The sequence below is a fragment of the Parasteatoda tepidariorum genome, chromosome 3, assembly GCF_043381705.1.
Source record: "Parasteatoda tepidariorum isolate YZ-2023 chromosome 3, CAS_Ptep_4.0, whole genome shotgun sequence".
NCBI classification, from domain to species: domain Eukaryota; kingdom Metazoa; phylum Arthropoda; class Arachnida; order Araneae; family Theridiidae; genus Parasteatoda; species Parasteatoda tepidariorum.
In genome coordinates, this window is record NC_092206.1 from 29,243,173 (window position 1) to 29,266,255 (window position 23,083).

A 23,083-nucleotide genomic window follows, 5' to 3' on the forward strand; every position below is an offset into this window, starting at 1 on the left:
AAAAATTCATTTTTCACATGCAAGGTATATTGCATTGTAATATTTAAATGTTTTCTTTTTTTTAAATCGTTGTCTTACTTATAAATTATTCTTTGAGTTTTTTTTAATTTTCTGTAATTCATTCTCACTATATTTCGAATTTTTTTTAAGTAGTTGTACATTATTCTTAATGAGATTTGGACAATTATTAAATGTTCTACTAATGTTTTGAATTGTTTCTGCGGTTCCTTTTTTCTGATATTTTAGCTTTCTACTGTTTGCTGAAGAATTTTTAATTTTTCTGCATTAGTTAATTATAGTTATTTTTTCTTATTAACAGTGTTCGTAAAACACGGTCACGTGGTCGGCCAATAAATTTTGAGTAGCAACTATATTTTTTGCTTTTTGAATTAAGATTGAACCTTTTTTTATTTATTAATGTTCATATAAAAAACGGTCTGAGAATTGAGCTTGAACAATTGGTCCCCCCCTCCCCCGTTCTTGTATTTTCTACAATCATCGGAGAAAAATCCCATTTTACTTTATTTTCGCATTATACTAATATCGTGTTAAAAAATGTATAAGAATTTTGAAAATCGCACAGAAGTCCATAGCAACAACTGCGGAATTCCTATCGAAAATTACACTTATTTATGATGAAATAAATCAGTGCAAAATCGAACTAACGTGGTCGAAAATCGAAAAATGATTACTTATATGCGCAATTTGAGACTCGTGAATCAAAATAGTTTCGTTTTAAAAATATCGGGATTTTTATAATTATTTAACCCATTTGTATAAATGCCGAAAAGAGCTGGAAAAAATGTAGAATTAGGACGAAATCGGTGCAATTCGAAGGCTATATTCAAATACGAGATTCGAAAATCACCTGCATAATAATATTCGATAAAATGTATCGGGATTTCAAAAAACCATGTAGAAATTTGTAACAATAGTTGAAGAAATTCGAAAGAAGAAATTCTTAGAAGAAATTCGGGTCCGTTAACCAGGGTTGGCAGGTTTTTGACATGTGACAGTTTAAACCATGGTTTAAACCGTCACGTCAAAAACCTCACTGTCAAAAATGTCGAAAATGTCAAAAACCTATATTCATATGTGAAATTTAATTAATACATAAAATTTATATATTTTTTATAAAGGATAGTGTTTCTAAATATGTTCTAGAAAAAATAAATTTAAAATTTTGAAGAAACACTTATATTTTGAATAGTAACCAAAATCTTGTACTTTTGAAAACTCACATCTTTTGTAATATTATGTATTCATTTTCATGTGTTATTGAAAATCTGCAGTGATATTATTAAGAAATTTATTTATAACCAAATTTAGTGTATAGTATAGATTATACTAAAAATTAGACATTTTTAAAGATAAACATTAGCAGTTTTGTACATTAGACATCTTCTTTTAAAGAAAAATCTTTTTAATATTCTTTTAAATCTTCTTAATAATCTTTTTAACATAAGACAATACAAATTTAAGTGCTTTCTGTTAAATACACAGAGTAGTTAGTGTCGATTTACAGTATATTCAGCCTATTCATTTACTATGCTGAAAATTTAGTTTATCCAAATACTTGTGAATTTCATTTTGCTGAATACTATATAGTTTTGTTGAATATCTAAATATTCAGCTGTTGAATAATTACTTCTTGCTTTCAAGATATGCATTATTTGTATTCTTAATACAAGTGGAGAAAAAAAAATTAAGAGATAAAAATTGTTTTAAAATGATAAGTGTAATAATTATAAATAAATATAATAAACAATATGAATTATATTTATCATTATTCACAAATATAACTACTTTTAAATTCAAATTAACATACTGGATAATAAAGATATTCGGTATAACATTAAAATTTTTTTTCATACACTTGTATCAAGTTTGTATTTATACAACATAACTTGTAAGTTCCTTATAAATATTAGTTATATGTTCCTTATATGTCAAAAATGCATAGTAATAAACTTTTAATTTTCTTAAGTATCAAAAAGAAAAAAAAATTTTTTTTTAATATAAATATTTAAACAATTTTTGTGCAAAATTTTTCTGCACATGCATTTGAATATAAATTTCTGAGATTTTAAATCTGTTATTTTACCTTAATTTTAATTAAAAAATATTTTAAAACCTGCTGATTACCTATAGTATAATTAAATTTCAATATAATGCATGACAACTGTTGGTAGTTTTGAAGTTTATATATTTTTTTGACAAACTTTAGTTTTTGACATTTTTGACGGGTTTTTGACGGTTTAAACCAGTATTATACCCTTGTCATGTCAAAAACCACTTTTTGACGTCAAAAACCCAACCCTGCCGTTAACCGACCCTTCATAAAATATCTTTTCATAAGAACGGACCCTTCACAAAATATTTTAACTTAAAAATGGACCCTTCACAAAATAATTTATCTTTTAATCGGACCCTTCATAAATTTGTTTATTTTCATTATTGTTTTGTCAATCAAATAAACCTTTCCCAGGAAGGGGGGGGGGGAGAAAGACATGTAAACGAACAAAATTTTGTCTTCGGCAGACGCTTCTTCCTTTATTCGTCCTAAATGAATACTCTGCGAAATACCAAATATTTGTATGTTGCATCGCTAATTTAGTAGCTGCAATTGCTGTTTATTTTTTAAAATTTAATTTTTTTAATTATAATTTTACAGTGTTGAGCATAATCTTGTATGTCTTAACAATTTAAAAACTCCTTGAAAAAGTTTTTTTTGCAATAACGGACCCTATTTGCACAAATTCACAAAAGCAGGACCCTGGTTGAAAGAATGTGACATAACATTTATTTTATGTTCACAAATTACGAGTAATTTTTCACAATTTAACAAAAACGGACCTTTCACAAAATGTCTGGACAAACCCCTGCTTACTAACCATGAAATCGGTGTAAAAACGAACGTACTCAAAAATCGATAAGTGATAACTTATATGCGCTATTGGTGATTCATAGGCCATATAGTTTCGTATTAAAATATATCTAGATTTTCGATAATGCGTAGAAATACACGAGTGTAACTGCCAAAAAAGTGATTTGAAAAAAATCCATGCGAATTCACTACGATATCGGCTCAAATCAAACATGTGCTTCAAAAATTTATTATTCAAATCGCGATTCTCCCCTTGCCGCAATAATGTCCTATTAATAATATCTGGCATGTAGAATTCTGTAACCGTAATTGCTGAAAAACCACATGGATTTACGGTGAAATCTGTGCAAAATCAAGCACGTGAAGCAATAATGATAAATGCGCAATTCGAAATTTCTGTGACGTATTTGTTGCATTAAAAAACATGGGAAAACTTGTTTCATTCAATTTTATTTCAGGGAAATAAATAATAAGAAGAAACACTTGTTTTTATTCACAGCAATCGCGTAATTTTTGTGCGAATCTCGTGATTTCGGCATTTTCCTTCGAAATTTCTCGGGTCGAAATAGGAAGTTATGACGAAGTTGCGTCCCAGTTTATAAATTTCCGTAAAAAAAAAAAAAAAACGCTATATTATTGCGCGTATTCTTAAATTCTCAGATTTAATTGTAACAATATGATACTTTGAATGAAATAACACATAAATTTTAATTATTTTGATATTCCTTTTTAAAAAAGTTTCAGAATATTTCATTAATTTGTAATAAGTATGTAAATATTTGATTTTTACGCATGTGCATATTCAATAAAAAAATTTTGAATTTGAAAAAAAAAAAAAAGTAACAGGGAGGTGCAAATATTTTTACTGCCAATTAAAAATTTTTGCTGACTACCAACAATTTTCAAATTTTCGGAGCCTCCTTTATTAAATTAATTTTACACAAATTTAATATTATTTTGGGCCCTTGTGTTGTTTAAGTCAGCCTGTTACAAAATCCGTACATGCTTATTTTTTTAATTATATTGTTCAGTTGCTTTTATGATCTGTTATCAGAGGTATTTTTCAACACTAAGAAGACATTAATTTTCTTTTCAGTTTCACTTTTTTTTCTTCTTTTTTTTTGTGCTTGGATAACAAATTTGATATTATGAAGAATATTTTATGCTCATTTTCGAAACTGTAAAGTATAACTATCTAATCTCTCGTTTTGATAGTATTTTTATTTTTTCGTTTACTTTCTTTTTTTTTTTTTTTACTAGTTGTAGCTTACATTTAAAAGCTACTTCTTTTTTCTTTTCTTTTTTTTAACAGTTGAAATTAGTTGATTATTAAAGTTTGTATGGTTGAAAATTTCAGTGTAAGCAGGTGCTAAGTGACATTTTAAAAACTACCCTAAATTTTGTGTTAAAAACATAGTATGATTAGCTGTGAATCTTATTTTAAAATAAGCCGATTTCTATTCTGAAAATATTCTATTATTTGTGAACAGTTTGCAGATGTTGCTATATTTCAGAACGTTAATGTTCTTAAAGTCACGTAACACATTCTTCCACACATTTTTCCCTTTTTGTATCAATTCATTATCAAAAGTTTTAAAACTAAGTCTAGTCATAAAGTTGCCGAAATTTCGTTTGCAAGAATATATCGTTGTAAACTCGGAAGTTTGTTAATAAAAACGTTTTAAAATTTATTTTTTATCAACTTGAAAATTTACGACCCCAAAAAATATTGAAACTTTTTCTTCGCTGCTATGACATAACTTTCACTGCATCTTAGGATGGCGACATAGAAAGTTCTTTGAAGCGTATCAATATTTTGAAAAAGAGTTCTGCTTATTTTGTTTTTACGTTACGCATGATTTCCTTCTGTTTAACTTCATTAATAAAGGAAGGATGATGGTTAAAACAACTGTTCTTTAATTTCCATTCTGTCATTTGCTTTTTTTAAGTCAAGGCCATTCTATAACTGTACTATTATATTATGTCATAACTCTTATTTTTTTCCTGTTCGATTTCACTGAAGAGGTTTTATAATACTTTTCAGATGCGTGCTACAAACTGGGAACTGGACTGTGTACCGGAAATAAATTATAGGAAAACAAAAAAATATTTTATTTTTATTTATTTTTTTACTTTTTTTTTAGTGGGGAAGAAAATACAAGATAATATTTTTGGATTTTTAACTCAGTAAAAATAAGAAATGCCATAAATACTTCTGTTGCGCTTTATTGGTTTTATAAAAAAAAAATTGAAAACAATACATTTGTAAATCAGAAAATATTAATGTTATCAGATTGTTTTTAACACACGCATGCATATATAAATAGATAAATATAATATTTTAAATAAGTATCAATATATAAATTATCAAGTTTTTTGAAAAGTTAACTTTCAAATAGAAAAAGTTTGCAACAAATAGTGATTTTAAAATTATAATTTATCAAGTAGGGAGTAAGCCACTTATTGATAGTTGTGATGATGGTGTCGTTTTTATTCTTCTTCGGCACTGCAGCCTGTAACAGGCCAAGGCAAGTCCCGGGCTTTTCCTTTAAGTTGATCACTTCATTATTTATATGCATTGTTCTAAATTGAATTGAGGAGAATAGATTAAAGAGGAAGAAAAACAGTACGTAGTAATGAAAATTTTACAAAGCTGTGATCCCCTCCCCCCTTTCTTTTGCGGATTGTTGATTGTTGAGTAAAAGCCTTTTTCATTTATCATTTTGTTTTGATTGAATGTTTTTATGAATTATTGAACTATGTTTCTGATTAAGCTATATAACATGTAATATAACAAATATTAAACTTGCTTTATTTTAAAAGTATTTTTCTTAAAAAAATTTATTTTTTATTTACTCGTATTTTATTATCCTTCAGTTTCTTACGTTCTTCCTTTTTTCATTTTAGTGCTTTATATAGGTTACTGAAAATGAAAAGGTTCATCCGAAAATGCCGTAAACACAATAGCACTGTTGGCAAAGTATTTCAACATCTAACCAAAAAGCATCCAAATAAAATTTGCTTAATGCACGAAGATCGAAGATGGACTTTTCAGCAGGTAAAAATAAGTTACTCGCTTCACTCACCAACTCCCATGATTGCTACACAGTTGCTTTTTGTTTCTTGGCGATCAACAGACTTTACGCCAAATTAAAAAAAAATATTTATTTGAAAGATTCCAAAATGTTTTTATTGTATTTTTAACGCAGATTTAGTTCCAGACTCTAATGCTGCTCTATTGGATTAAAATTTTAACTTAATAAATTTTCTCGAATACTATTGCATCTTTATCAAGAATTTTAATTTTTAAGTTTTGATTTAAATTTTTTTCTTCTTTTGGTTACTCATGAAACTCTTTAAATATTTTTCATCTGAGATTATTTATTGGTAGCTCAAAACGTTAATTTCTTATATTTTATTATTTTAATTGCAAATGTTTACCGGACACAGTTTTACCCATAGCTTATTATAAAGTAAATAAAACGTATTTAAAGTCTCATAATTATAGAACTGCGCATGCATTTAAGACACTGGTTTAAATATGGTTTGTGTAAAATGTTGCATTATAAGATAATATCATAGGATTACTTAAAAATAAAGAAGCACCACTTCTAGTTTTATACCTTTAATTTGGAATAATTAAAATCTAAAAAGTAATAGCAGAGAATACAAAGAAAGAATGATAAATAAATATTATAGGTAAATACCTTTAAATTTATGATGAATAAACAGTATAGAGGTAAATAATACTTTTATAACTTTCATTAATTTTATGCTGATGATAATGAAAGAAATCTTTATCTATGTGAGATGTATCAGTTTAATGAGATTGCACACACCTGCCATCATTTTTATCATATTTTAATGTTTATAGATTTAGACAACCACTTTATTTATAGAAAGACAAATTGCAAAGCATGTCTTTTTTCTTTTATTATAAAAATTTTAGAAATGTTTAACTCTCAGTTTTAATTTGTGTATGTCTGATTTCTACACTTGCATTTGTAGACTATAAGTTTTATTATAATTAGTCGCATGCATATATTCATATTTTTAATATTAACTTAATTGTTAAAAAAAAAGATTGAAGTCAGTAGCAGCTTGTTAATTTGAATAATAGTTTTGGCTTTAGTTTGAAATAGTAGCTCTTGTCTGTGTATTTTATTTTTATTGAATCAATAAATAGAATCTGTTGGTTGTATGACCTAAATTCATTGATGTATTTAATTACTGGTTTTGAATCTGTTATTCAATTATTTATTTAATTTTTTATTGGTAATTCAAATTAAGTTGAGTTCTATTCAGTTCTATTCTGTCTCATCGGTTCAGAAATAGTCTCATCAGTGGATGCAGCTTGGAATTAATGATCATGGATATATTTCCAAAATATTTTGATATCTATTAGATATTTTGAAAGACATACTATGTTTTTAATAGACAAGGAATAGAAAATTTTTCTAAACAAGTTGAAGATTCTCTATTATTAAATATGCTTCCCCCCCCCTTTCAGTAAAATTGGAAATTTTAGTTCAGTCTCAAGTGTCATGCTAGTTTTAACTAAACATTCAAAATAACACATGCTTTTTCTTTTCATAGGTTTCTTTTTTTTTCTGTTTTATTCAATCGGTAATCCCAAAGTACAAAAAAAAAAAATTAAATCTTTAATAATGCATATGACGGTTGTTCGTCAGTAGTAATAGTCCAAAGTCAACCGGAGCTTATTTCTGCCTCAAACGGAAGCTGCTTATTTCTGCCCGTCTATAAACCGGAAGCGGCTTATTTCTGTCTCTATAAACCAGAAGTGGCTTATTTCTGCCCGTCTGAAATCGAAACTTCCTGCAACGTCATGGGGAGCTTATTTCTTTTTTTTCTTAAGTCTAAAATATTTTCAGTTTTTGTTTTAATATAGTTTCGGTTTCCGTTTATTATTTAATTTATTAGTTTTTTGAGGGTGGCAACACTTATTAATATTATTTTACTTCTTTAGGATTGTACAATTTCTCCCCCAAATTACAAAACTTATAAGTATTGCGTTTCAGGCAGAAATAAGCTCTGGTTGACTTTGGGTGATGACGTCACTTCCGCACCAACCCCGGCTATTACTACTTTCATCCATTCTATATTTGTTGTCCTGAACTAGGTTTTAGAGAATGACCTGAATGTTGCTCATCAAATTCTTTTTTTCTCCACATGCAATTCTTCTTTTAAAATTTCTTGTTATTTTCCCTAGATTCTTATCAGTTAAAAATATTAATAATTATAATTCCTTTTGAAAGTGAAAAGTTTTTATAATTGCATATATCGCTCATGGGCTGCAATAGCTGCGCAACTCAAAAAAATCAAGTGGGTTTAAAGTTTTCATTGCACTGATTGTAACAATCGAAAATGCATAAGAAATGATTTAGTTTGCTTAAACGAAGATTACCTTCTAGTTGAATTATGAGTTGTGCTAGTATTGCTGCTGAAAGAATGTGTATTTTCATATTTACACCTGTTCTTAGTCCAAAACGCGTATTTTTTGAGTTGAGCCACTATTGCAGCCCATGAGCGATATCATTTATTCCAAGTTGTTAAAAAAGTTAATTGGTTGATAATCTTGGACAAAATGAAATTCTTGTCAGTATATTTTAAAGCACTCAGTACATTAAAAAGCATGCCATTTATCCTATTTCTTCTGAAAAGTATTTTATTTACTAGGTCGAAGATTATAGCAACCAAGTTGCCAATTGTTTTGCTGCACTAGGCTTTCGAAGAGGAGATGAAATCGCCATATTCATGGAGTCCAAACTCGAATTTATTGCCTTATGGCTGGGTTTGTCAAAAATTGGTGTTGTTCCTGCTCTCATCAATTCAAATTTGAGATTACAGCCTCTGGCATTTTCAATAACTGTTGTCAACTGTAAGGCTGTGATCTTTGGAAACGAACTAGTTGATGGTGAGTTACTTTGTGTTTATTTATTTTTTAATTTCTGCTGTGCACAAGGGAAGCGTGTTTATTAGTTAGTACATCTTTCAGTGATACAGCAGAAATTAGTAGCACACAGATGTCGTTTTCCTCAACATTAGTTTAGGCATGAACTCACACAGCTCACCGAACAGAATTTATCAAGCTCCAAAATACATGAAACAGTTAGTTTACTTATAAATTCAACTATACCAGATAATAGATAAAATGAAAAACTTTCTGCAAACATTGATTAACTAACTCTTTCCTCACAACTGCAACCAGTCACCAGTTTGAAAATCACGGATTTTTTTTTTTTTTAAATGTTTAATTTTTATAAAACTTTATTTTGATTCATACTACATGCAGGATTTAGATAAAAAAACGAAAATATTTTATCCAAAATCATGTGTAAAAACACTTTTTAAATTATTAAAAAATACCTGAAATTTGAACAAGATAAAAGTGTATGTAGGAAGGATTTATCCACAGAATGTTATCGACGTTTTAATAAAAATATCGGTGCGAGATTTTTTTATTTTATTTAAATTGTATGATTATGAATCTCAATGTGTGATTTTTAATCACGCGAATATAAATCTCGATGTTTAGTTTTAAAATCGCATGAATTAGAATCTCTGTTTGATTTTAAAATCGGGTGAATACGAATCTTGATGTTTAGTTTTAAAATCGTGTGTAAGAATTCCGATGCATCATTTTTAAGTCATTAAACACGAATCATAATTGTTACTTTTAAATCGCGTGAATAATCGCGAATTTGACGCACTTTCAGATCTCTTGTTGGAACTCAGTTTCAGAACAAACAACATGCCAGGGGAATCATTTCTATCCTATTCAATCAAAAGTCCTGCCTGCAGGACTCAAATAGGAGTTTTCTAGAAATAAGAATAACTTCGACTACAAGTGAAAGAGCGACAACGCAGAACACTTGGTTTTCTATCTTCAATCTATGGCCTGGTTTCTTAGGACACGCGCCTTATCTGGGCGTCAGCGTTAAGTTGACGTTACCCTGACGCCAACAAAATACTGTTTTGTTAGCTCAAGGCCTGGTTTCTTAGGAGAAGCGTCTTAACTGGGCGTCAGCGCTAAGTTGATATAATTTTGACGCCATAAAAATACCTTTTTGTTAGCTCGGCATGAGCAGTCGGTCCAACACAGACATTATCTCGGAATTCGATTGCGTTAATAACGTAAACAAATATTTATTTTGAATTTTTTTATTTTATTTTGTAATTGTCGACCAGTGCTTTAAAGAACAAATAATGACTCTGTCCAAGAAAAAACACATTACAGCTAAGCTAAATGAAGAAGAAGAGAAAAAAGAAGCTATGTTTAATGTTAAAATCAAAATCTTGGCTGATTTCAATGCTCTGTTGTTGGCTGTTGTCCGCCATTGCTTCTGTTGTTAACGTCACGTTGTAATCCGGCGGTTGTCGACGGGGTTGTGACGGCAGTTGTCGTTGAAGCTGAGCGTTCGATGACGTATGCTGTCAAACTCATAAATTCACCAATCAGAGGTAAACGTTCGTTTCAAGCTGACGCCGAACCAGGCCTTAATTTTCATTAAATCGTTGCCAACAACTAATGCTTAAGTATAATAATTTAAGTTTACAGAATAAAAATGTATGCTTATCCCTTTCCTGATGTGCATTGCAACATTTCTACCCCGTGGCAAATCACCAAAAGAGTTTCAAACAAAAGACAGTAAGCAAACCCTGAATCATAAGCTCGATGCCTTTCTTTCAGTTCGTCACTCAGCAAAATGTTACAAATTAGCAATATCACTTTGAATCAAGAGTAATACTATGCTTTACATGAATTATTTTCAGTTAAATGAAATATCAGTGTATTTAGCTATACCAGCAAATCTTAATTACCTAAATTTTCAAATCTTTCCACTTATATTTTAATGTGAAATTTTTCAAGTTTAAACTTGTTAAATATTGTTGTAGTGCTTTAAATTAATAATTATTTTATTGAGCAACGTGAATGCAAATTCAGGGTGCGTAGCTTTTTTAAAAAGTGCTTAAGACAGGGATGAGATTCTTCCGCGGATTCGCGGATTTCCGCTTTTTCTCAGATTTTTCCATTTTTCCCGCTAATTTCCGCTGAAATTTTTTTTTGCACAAGTTAAAATATTTTATGAGGAATTTAATTTTCCGCGGAGCGAAATTATTGAAGTCCTCATTCCTCCCTCTGAAGTTTCTCTAAAAATCATTTCCTTGGGATAAAACTGGTTGACCTTTATACAGGGATGAGATTTTTTTCGCTTTTGTCTCTCGAATTTCAGCCTTTTTATCAAAAACTCAGATTCTCTAAAAGTTTCGTTTTTTTTATTTATTTATTTATAAATATCCCGTTTTTTTTTTAAAAAAAATTCAGTCGTTGAAGTCAAATTATTATATTTATTTACGATTTTCAAAGAAAAACAGAAAATTCAAACTACGTCCTAGCTGCTAATCCTTCCGCATGTTTACTTATATTAGCTATTTTCTCCGATTTCACGCACAGAAAATAAGATTTTCCGTATTTTTTATCCGTCGGCGGGATAGCTCGTATTTTCGTAATTTAGACGTCGCTGCTTCTTGTATTCTGGAGAGAAAGCAAACAAAAAAAGCGAAAAAAAAAAGAGGTGGATTTGTGGTGAAAATATTTATTTGCTCATTCAATTAATCTTGTAAATTTTTATTTATTGTGTAAACAAAAAACAATTCAAACAAGCCTTTTAGAAATCCCAAGTCCAGACTCTGCAAATATCTCGATTTTTATTCACGCGATTTTAATATCAATCATCGATTTTCGTATTTACCTGATTTAAAAGTTGCGCATTGCAATTCTTATTTACGCTTTTTAAATATCGTACATTATGACTCGTATTTACGAGATTTAAAAATCTAATATCGTGTTTTGTATTTTTGCATTTTTAAAATCGCGATTTTATTATCAAACATCGATTTTCGTATTTACCTGATTTAAAAGTTGAACGTTGCGATTCTTATTCAGGCCATTTAAATATTGTACATTGCGATTCTTATTTACGAGATTTAAAAAACCAATATCGCGATTTGTATTTACGAGCTTTTAAAACCCTATGTAGCTACGCGAGCTTAAAATCCAATGTCGTGATTCGTTTTTGCGGTTGTAATATCGCGCGATTTTAAAATTATGCATCTTGATCTAAAAATTACGCATCATGATTTGTATTTTCGCATTTTTTAAATTCGATGTAGAGTTTCATATTCACGTGATTTAAAAGCCTCATATCGGGATTTATAATCACATGGATTACAAGTTTAAACAAAAATTTGACAAAAAAAGTGCGATTTGTATGTATATATATATATATATTCTTGGATTTCCTCTTTTTTACTTTCTGACTACTCTCATCCCTGTTAAGAGTGCTTATTTTCGATTTTCGTTTTTTAAAGCCCATAATGGTGCTTTTTTCATTGGGTGTTTTTAAAAAGTGCTTAATGTGTTTAGTAAAAGTACAACCTTGACCATGTTGATTTTCGCCGTGTATTATGCAAAAAGACACTGTTCACATTGTTCTATTCAACGTTTTCATAATAATTCAACCCCTATCTATTTCGGCTTACCGTCGGTCAATAGCGTATGAAAACGCCATTCGTTTTAAATGATTCAAAATGTCATGTTTTTTGACACTTGTCATACAAAATTTTTTTTTTTGACATGGCGGTTAAAACCGGATTAAACCGTCAATTGTAAAAAAATTGCCAACAATGCCTAATTATATATTTTTAAAAGTGCTTAAAAATATATTTGAGTGCTTGAAAAGGTGCTTATTTCTTGTTGAAAAATTTGGCTACGCACCTTGAATTTGAATATTTTAATTAATTGAAATTTTATGGAGTCTAAAATTATTTTAAATAAAACAAACGCATTACTGCTGAAATAAGATTAAACGCTTAAAAGGGAATATATTTTTAACTCTAGGACATTTATATTTTATAAGTAAGAGATTTTATGAATGATTTACATTATAATATCGTATTGTAATATAATAATATTGTATTAAAAATATCAAGATTTTCAAGAGGAAAAAAAAAAGGAAAAACATGTGGAATTAAGTAGCAAAAACTGGAGGGAAAAAAATTATAGAAAAATAGCTCGGATTGACGATAAAATCGACACAAATAAGGCTAGTCAAAAGTGATTATTAAAACGCGCTTTTCGAAATTTTCGTAATAATATCGTATTAAAAATAGATGAATTTTCAAAATCACATGGAAAAATGTGACAATAACTGCCAAAAAAATTATCGAAAAATAACTAGAATAGACAAGTCAAAAGTGACGGTTAAAATTTGCGATTCGAAACTAACAAGTCATAATATTGTGTTAAAGATATCTGGATTTCGAAAACAACGTGGAAAAACGTTAAACTGCCAAAAGAACGATTAAAAAAATTCCCTTTGACTTGTAATGAAATCGGCAGAAATAAAGCACACATTTGAAAGCACGATTCGAGAGATGTAATAATAAGTATTAAATATCGGGTTTTCGAAACCATGTGTAAAAGCACGAAAATAATCACCGAAAAAACACTAGAAAAAAAGGATTGGGTTTCCGATAAAAGTGACTTAAATGAAGCTCGTCAAAAGTGATTATTAAAATGTGCGATTCGAAACTTGCGAGTCTTAATAATATCGTATTAAAAATATCGAGATTTTATGAAACGCGGAAATCCGACAATTCTAACGCACGAACCAGAACAGCTGAAAACACGAACCTAAGTTACCATGAAACATGATCGAAAAGTCACTTAAATTAAACGATGAAATGGGCAAAATTAAAGCCCGTCAAAAAATAACCATTTTGAAATTTTCGTATCAGAATAATGTATTAAAAATATTAAGAAGAAATATTAAGAGAATTTTAAAACTAAAAGGAAGTCCCTTGAAATAACCGCCGAAAAAGTGATAAAAAAAACTACAAAGATTTACAATAGGATCTGCGCAATTTGAGCATGTTTACAAACTGTAATGACTCGAATGTGGTATTCAGAATCTCCCACCTAGTTTTATTTATTGAAAAAGAACAAAAACTACTAATGTTCAACTCTCTCTTTGTAAACTAATCTCTTTGATTTACCTATCGCTTCATTAGGCTTATAAAGTTTTTCAAGAAAAAAACTTCTGTTGAAAGAATAAAAATGTAAAGAGTTGTTGTTAATATTTATTTTATTTCTTTAGCTATAAAAGAGGCTGCTCCACTTATCGGTGCTGAAACAAACGGTATCCAGTACTTTTGTATGGGGGAGGTACAATCCTTTCCTGCTAAACCTTTAGAACCTCTAATAAATGAAAGTTCTAAAATGGAACCAATTCAGCAAAACAAGGGCAACATGGATGGTAAAAAAAAATTTGCTTTATCATAATCAATTTGACAAATTTTAGTTTCACATACAAATAATTTTTTATGTAGTAATGAATAAAGGAAATAATTTTAGTCTTCTGCTAATTGTGTATAAATTAAACAGGCATAAATGTATATTAAAGTTAGGTCTGAGTTTATACTACTTAAATTTCATTATATTTGAAATAAAGTATAAATATATTATGATTCTGCAATACAATTGTATCGTCTAAAATGTAATCTTATCTTCGATTTTTTTCCCCAAATGATACTAGAGGATTTCAAATTATATTGAGTTTATAAAATGAAAGTTTATTATAATGGTCAAAAATGATTTGTTTATAAATTTTATATACTTTGGATAATTCTTTCATTGGTCAATTGTTGTTTCTAACTTTAATATTAATGAACTTTAACCCTACAATTACAAATGTTATGAATATGTTACACATAATTGTTATGTTATGAGTTAATCATAATTGAGGTTGGGTATAGATAAAATGCATATATATTTGTGATTATATAATTTATTATTTGGTATATTGTGTAAAAGAAATCTGGCCTTTTTAAATAGAGCAATTTTGTTCTATGAGCCTTCTATGTTCCTTTGAAGGCTTTTATATACCTTCGATATCTAAATGCGTTAAGGAAAAAATACATAATTTTGCCTTTTTTTTTTTTAAAAAAAGTTTGTTTGTAGTTATGTATTAATTTTAAACATACTCCTCATTATTTTATGAATTGCAAGTTAGAAAAATTCATGCATATTATGATTTTGGATTGCCACACTAAATCTTCTCATAAAATTGAAAAAGTAATTGCATTTGGCATAAAGCCAATATTCTAAATTCCAATTTCTTTTTGAATATTTTTCAATATTTTAAAGCAAATTGCATAATTTTGTCAGCCAAGTAAAAACATTTAATGGATTTTTAATTAATTAATATTTCGTATATTCTTATATTAATTGCTACAAAATATCAATTTACTCTCTAGGAAAATAAGATTTGATCAAATGTAACAAATACAATTAATTTAATAATTTTCGTTTTCCGAACTAATTTTTCTTTCAAAATTATTTTTATAATAAAACTTTTATCCTTCATTCATAAACCATGTGATGGAATGATGAATATTTTGGATATTATGGATATTTTATGCTATGGATATTGTATATTTTAGATGGAACTATGGATATAGATATTTTGTACTTAAAAATGAATTATTTTGTGCTTAAAAATTTGTGAGCTATTTTTATAATAATAATTTTTCAATTACAGATCGTTTGTTCTATGTGTATACCTCTGGAACCACTGGTATGCCAAAGGCTGCAATTATTAGACACAGCAGGTTTGTAACCTACTTATTTTAACTAATTATAATAATAATAATAATAATAGTGAAATAATTTTTAGAAATTGTGACATAAAGGAAAGAAAATATTCTAATTGTACACACAGAATAGGCATTACATAATTCCTAGCTTTTAAAACTCCTTTAATTTCAGAAATTTGATTTTTTTTAAAAAAATCTTAATCTAATCTATTCTATTCTTAATCTAATTCTAATCTAATCTTTATTAAATTAAGTCAATTATTTAATTTTTATTACATTTTATTAAAAGCAAATATAAATATTTTATTCTCATCTTGACAATCAAAGTAATGGCTAACTTTCTATTTCAATACAAATGTAAAACTCATTAATTCACTATCGCGACTAAATCGAACATCAAAATCTATTTTTAACTCTCTATTCCTGAAGTTACAGTACAGAACCCATTATCCGGAAATCAGAAAACTGGAAAACCAAAAACCGGAACGAAATTCGATAAATTTTCTCACCATTAAAAAAAAAAAAAATTTTTTTTTCCTCATAAGATTTTAGGATTTTTCTTTCTTTTTTTTAAAGATGTTTACCTTATCATCATTTTGGAAATAATTATTAGTGTATTACTTCATCGTTTTTTCTTCTTTTTAAGATTATTTCCAAATTTTTTTTAAATTGGGTTTAACAATAAAAAAACGGCTTTTTGTAGCGATTCAGAAAACCGGAAAAATCAGTTATCCGGAATAGCGATGGTCCAGATCGTTCCGGATAATCGGTTCCCTACTGTACTTTATTTCTCTTACTACAAAAATATTTCTGTTACAGGGTTATATTAATTTTCACGGTCTTTATAGCGATTAAGGTATAGTTAAATTATTTCAAACTTAATATTAATTACGTGCAGTTGGTTTTGCTTTTGGCTATTTTATCTTTCGATAAAGCACCAACTGTGGATTTCTTCCCATGCTCCTGACTGTCTGTTGGGAACAATTCAATTACTTTTAATTTAGAATTCTTGGCGGTGATACTAGAGGGTTTCATCCCTCGATCCAACTGTTAATAAAAATTTGCAAAAATCTTCATTTTAAAAATATGTATCTTTTCATCCTGTTATGGAGGCTTCTTTCTATTTTTTGATGTATGATGGCCATAGTGTATCTCATAATAATATTTCTAAAGAAATAAAACAACTGTTTTATTTATTTATTTATTTTTTTTTTTTTGAATAATTTTGTTCAATTTGTTGGAATTAATCTCTGTCGTGAGAAGCGCAAAAGTACCAATAATCACTTTCTACTTAGGCTGAAATCTTCATAAAAATGCAATGAACTTACCTCCATCATATAAGCTGGACCAATTTCCCTTCAATTAACTGAAATAGCTTAAATGGAACTTCTTTCAAACTCTGCTTTTGATTTTTGATCTTTTGTATTAAAAACTTTTAGAGTAAATCTTTTTCTTTGAAATCCTGTGTGGTGGCATGAAACCCACTTAGCTTCAGATCTTTGCGTACTAGCTTGTTTGGGAAATAAAAGTGGTTTGTGTGCTATACTGGCCACAATCGTACCGTTGGTCACAAAACACTGATGCTCTTCTCCGCGATCCCTCAGCCTATAATGGCTGTTGTGCGCTTTAATAACACAGTTAATTTCCTCAGAAAAATAAGCTAGTAGCCTCAATATTGGCAAGAATATTTTTATTTTATGTCTTTAAAGACTAAATTGTTCTTGCTTTATCAATTTTAGAATATTTTTTATGTTATATATGGGTAAAGGATGTTATCAAGGATAAAATATATAATATTCTATTTATTTTTTTATCTTTGTTTCACTTCATATGTTTTTCAAGGAAAACATTTTTTTTTTGTCCCGAATTTTTGAACAAAATCGTTTGCTTTTGGACTTAATTGTTGTCAATTTTTTAGTTAAACTTTCTTCATGATTACTTTTTTAGCATTTTTATTTCAAAATTAATATATTGTGTTTGCATATAAACTTGACAAAATTGAGACCTAGCTTTTTTGAAAACATCCTATTTTCCCCCTTTTATAAATATAGAGCTGTGATCATGTTAAGTTTAATGCTATGTTTTATTACATCTTTGTTATTTTTTTTATCACTTTTCAGGGAAGAATAGTTTGTATCAGAGTTGGCCGTTGATTACAGTAATCGATTACAACTGTAATTGATTACAGATAATTACAGCTATGTAATCAATTACTTGTAATCATGATTACAAGTAATCAATTACTTGTAATCGTGATTACAACTTTCAAAAAATTTTGATTACAGCTGTAATCATGATTACAATTTTGATTACAGTAATCAATTACTTGTAATCATGATTACAAGTAATTGCGATTACAAGTAATCACAACAAAAACGATTACAAGTAATTATGATTACAAGTAATCAAAATATATGATTACATGTAATCATGATTACATGTAATTTGATTACATGTAATTGTGATTACTTGTAATCAAACTATACGATTACAAGTTATTACGATTGTATACTATAGTCAAATTTTTTATGTAAGTATTCATGTGTTTACATATTTTTATGTACATAGAATGTACGCACGCATGAACGTACAATTTGCGATTCCTATACATACAATGTATGCACAAACGTTGTTTGTACGTACAATATTCATAATTATATTGTAATATACTTAATGCAATGCGCATATGCTTAGTACATATAATTATGCATTTATGATACATGTACGCATGTATGTTAGTTTGTACAAAAAGGCAATGTTTTGTATCTTTGTATACATAGACAATGTATGTATGAACGTATATGAAAATAATGTTTATGCGTTTGCATGCTTTTATGTACTTAAGTGCATATATTGTATAAATTTACGATAATAGCACGTATATACAATGTACGTTTGTATATAAAATTGTACGTATTTGCGTACAATATGTAAAAATGTTATTTAAAGGTACAATATATGCACATAGTTGCGTAAATAAAATGCGTACATGTATACATGCATATTTATATGTACATCGATATATGTGCACGCAAAGTATGTACTTATGTACAACTTACGTATGTACTTGTATAACTACATACTTTGTTAATACTTATGCGCATGTAATGCATGGATGTACAAAAAAATAGTTATATGCACAATGTATGCATGTGCATACAACGTATACATGTACATAATTACAAGTAATGTACAAATACGTGCGTACATTTAAATATATGTAATTACAATATACACATACATTGTGCATACATTAAAAAAATTTATATGAGTAAAGTTATTAAAATTTGTTTTAAAATTATTCTAAGGTATATGAAACTCGACCTCATATTTTTTAGAAAGCAAACGATAATTTTATTTGGAATTTCTAAATATTAATTCCACACATAAAATTTACCGTTTTTCTTACCATTTAAAAAATTTCTATGAATCATGCATTATGTTATAAAAAAAATAAATCTGTATTGTCAAACATTTCATGAAAATACCTGAAAATAATTTTTTATTCAGAGAATTTCAAAATGATATAGAACAATTAAAGCTGAAAACTAAATTTAAATATCGTTTGATTTTGTCATTTAACTTGCTTGAGTCATTAAAAGTTAACTTACATGCATTTTATTTATTGCATTGTACACATATTTAGACATAAATGTAATGTACATATGTATACGTGTAATGTATGTACGCATGTACAATGTATGTACATACATTCATGTATTGTACGTGCATATATAGTACATATGGATATGCATACATGGAACATACGTGTATTGTACATGTGTGGATACATTCATTGTACATATATACATTGCACCATATGCATAGATAGGGATAGCATGCATGTACACATGTAAAATTTGTACGAAAGAATTATGCCCAATATATTTATGCACATACGTACTGTATATGTACACACATATGTACATTATATGAACATTATATGTTCATTTCATCATATGTACATTATATGAATATACATCTGTACGCTATATGTATATACATCTGTACGCTATATGTATATACATCTGTACAATATATGCATCTCAAATGTGTGTATGTACGTACGTTATGCATGTCGAATGCATGTATGAATATATGTGAAATATAAATACGCCCAATGTACGTACAATAGTTCACAAATGTATTATGCATATTTGGATACTTACATTGAGCATGAACATATTATGTACATGTACATAAATACACTGGACATGCATATCATGTACATGTATACATACATATATTGTACATCCTACAGATATACCTATATTGTACATGCATACATATATTGTACTGTTCATAAATAAATTGCACATACATGCATGGGACATACATTGTACAGACAATGTATGTATGTTCGTACAAACACAAGTACTTGTATATACATGCGTACATGAACATAGATATACATTTTACATACACAAATATTTGCATAAAATGCATATATTCATTGTGTATAAATGTACATGCCTACATTGTTTGCACATACATACGTAATTATTATCTATATACATACGTACATATATTTTATACCTACAATATAAGTGTATGTACATGTGTGTGATACTAAAATGTCTGAACATATGCACTAGATAAAATCATATGTACATACATTTCAGTTACATTCATTTGTACGTATACAAATACGTACAAAATGCAGTACATGTTAATACGTGCAAAATGTATCATTATAAAATACATTCTACTATCTACTGTAAAATATAATCATTTATAAGAATACAATAGTCTTGTAATCGTGTAATTGGATTACATGTAATCAAAATTACATGTAATCAAATTACATGTAATCAAATTACATGTAATCAAATTACATGTAATCATATATTTTGATTACTTGTAATCATAATTACTTGTAATCGTTTTTGTTGTGATTACTTGTAATCGCAATTACTTGTAATCATGATTACAAGTAATTGATTACTGTAATCAAAATTGTAATCATGATTACAGCTGTAATCAAAATTTTTTGAAAATTGTAATCATGATTACAAGTAATTGATTACTGTAATCGACTATGTAATCATGATTACAGCTGTAATCAAACTTTGTAATCACGATTACAAGTAATTGATTACTGTAATCAATATTGTAATCATGATTACAGCTGTAATCAAAATATTTGAAAATTGTAATCATGATTACAAGTAATTGATTACTGTAATCAAAAAATGTAATCGATTACATTTTTGGCCAACTCTGGTTTGTATAGACTAACACTAGCCAATTTGTAGATATATCTTATAGCGACATCTTAAATTTTTTCTTTCTTCTCAGATACATATATTTTTAAATTCCTAATTGAAAAAAAAAATCATGAATCTGTTAGCTTTTCACATACCATCGGTTTTAAGGAGGCAACAGATGTGTATGTACTTGAGATGAGACGAGAGCAGCCTGGACCCAATGCGGGTTCAGACTTGTTTACTGAAAAAACTTTTCAGACTCTGGCAGTCTCGGAATTAAGATATTTTCATAAACTTTTTTACTACTTTAAAATAAATGTTTGGTACAGTTATTTAGAATAAGAAATATGAAGTTAATTAATTAATTGCAATAAAAAGGTTTTAATGACTTATTTTCTTGTTTAGGCAACAAAGATCTAATAGTGAGACTGCAAAAATGTGGCCTTAATCCGACATGTATCTTGGACGGACTCGGGCTCTAAGTAATTCTATGTATTTGGGCTTGGGTGGGCTATATTCTTTGGGCTTTGACCTCCAAAAGCGAGCCCGAACTCTTCTCTAGTATGTACCACTGGTTGGGGATTACTATTATAACTTGTTTTGCTGATGCCTCCATAGTATTTAAAAAGTTATCTTTCTGACAAAAAACTCTCTGTTAAAGTCCCAAGCAAATTCTGTTTTTCTTGGTACATAGCGTTTTTAAAAAGTACTTAAAGGTGCTTATTTTCAATTTTTATTTTTAGAAGCCCTTAAAGGTGCTTTTTTCATTGGGTGTTTTTAAAACGTGCTTAATTTTCCCTTTTCCAAAATGAGATTTTTTTCCTTTACCATGTCGATTTTCGCCACCCATTACGCAAAAGCGTGCTTTTCACATTGTTCAACGTTTTCACAATTCATTCAACCACAATTTAATTCGGTGTACCGTCGGTGCATAACGTATGAAAGCATCAATCATTTTACATGTTTGATGAAATACTTGCGAATCCGCATGTGCGTATACTGAGCTGGGTTCGGTGAGATTATTGCACTCTCGTGTGCAACTGCTGCATTTTGCAAGATATTCTCTTTTTCAGGCTTCATTTTTCACACTCTGATATCGAATCGAAAAATCTCTTGATCATTTTATAATGGCTAATATGATCAATAAAAGAGTTCGTTGTCAGAAACTAGTTATTCTATCATGATCATATAAAATGTCTTTGAAAATTATTTTGCATTTTGTTCAAATATATAGTGCTTAAAAATATTTTTTGAGTGCTTAAAAAGTACTTAAAAGGTACTTTTTTTGTTGTTGAAAGATTTACGTTGATTTATTGTTGACCTGTTAATTTTAAGTATTTTTATCAATAAATTTTTTTTATTTTTTTAGATTTTGAAAATAATATTTATTTGTATAATATCTTTATTTCAGATTTATGTGGCTAGGTGCTGGTATCAATTTTATGAATTGTATACAGAAAGATGACATATTTTATACTCCTCTTCCATTGTATCACACTGCAGGTGGTATTTTATCACTTTCTCAAACAATATTGTTTGGAAATTCTTTAGCTATTAGAACCAAGTTTTCTGCTTCCAAATTTTGGGATGACTGTATCAAGTATGAAGCAACGGTAACTATACTTTATTACGTTAAGTGTTATGCTTAAACTAAGTAATAAATATTTTAATTTTATTAAGAAATGTAATAGTAAAATTTCTTTCTTTAGTGAACTGTAAGAAAATATTTTTAAATGTTTAACTTAAAATATATTTTCCCTTAATTATTATTTCATTTGTTATAACTTCATCAATTCAAACTTTATTTAGCTATTATGGTTCATTACTACTCAGACTTTTTTTTTCTACTAGGATTTTTATTATAACAATAAAAATAATTGCAGGTTGCTCAATATATTGGAGAGCTGTGTCGTTACTTATTGGCACAACCCGAAAAACCCCAAGAAAGGCAACACAAATTAAGGCTGATATATGGCAATGGCCTCCGTCCTCAAATTTGGGAAAACTTTGTGTCTAGGTTTAACATACCAAATGTTGGAGAATTGTATGGCTCTACAGAGGGCAATGCTAATGTCAGTGAGTAATGTTGAATGCTTTCCTTTTTTAAATTTTTTTTCATATTCTTATTTTTAAGGAAATTGTAAATTTTCATCTCAAATTTAATATATTATAATAATAATAGCGAGAAATAGAGGGCGAAACCTCACCCCGTCATTTTCACGGGAGCGAGAAGAAAGGGGTTAAACAATAAATATATTATGAATAACTTGATATTATATAGTTACACTACAAATCCAATATTAACTCTTTT

General features: G+C 28.4%; 1 protein-coding gene across 3 annotated transcripts in view; it reads left to right on the top strand.

The window, feature by feature from the left end:
* LOC107439297 (Fatty acid transport protein 1) overlaps positions 1 to 23,083 on the top strand; it is a 97,122-nt gene that overhangs the window by 57,956 nt on the left and 16,083 nt on the right. For all 3 annotated transcript variants that reach the window (XM_071178448.1, XM_071178447.1, XM_016051842.3), the window contains exons 2-7: positions 5,795 to 5,945; positions 8,585 to 8,822; positions 14,068 to 14,226; positions 15,511 to 15,580; positions 22,184 to 22,385; positions 22,656 to 22,848. In XM_071178448.1, coding sequence (XP_071034549.1) covers positions 5,795 to 5,945; positions 8,585 to 8,822; positions 14,068 to 14,226; positions 15,511 to 15,580; positions 22,184 to 22,385; positions 22,656 to 22,848 — 1,013 coding nt within the window. The remainder of the gene's footprint in view (positions 1 to 5,794; positions 5,946 to 8,584; positions 8,823 to 14,067; positions 14,227 to 15,510; positions 15,581 to 22,183; positions 22,386 to 22,655; positions 22,849 to 23,083) is intronic.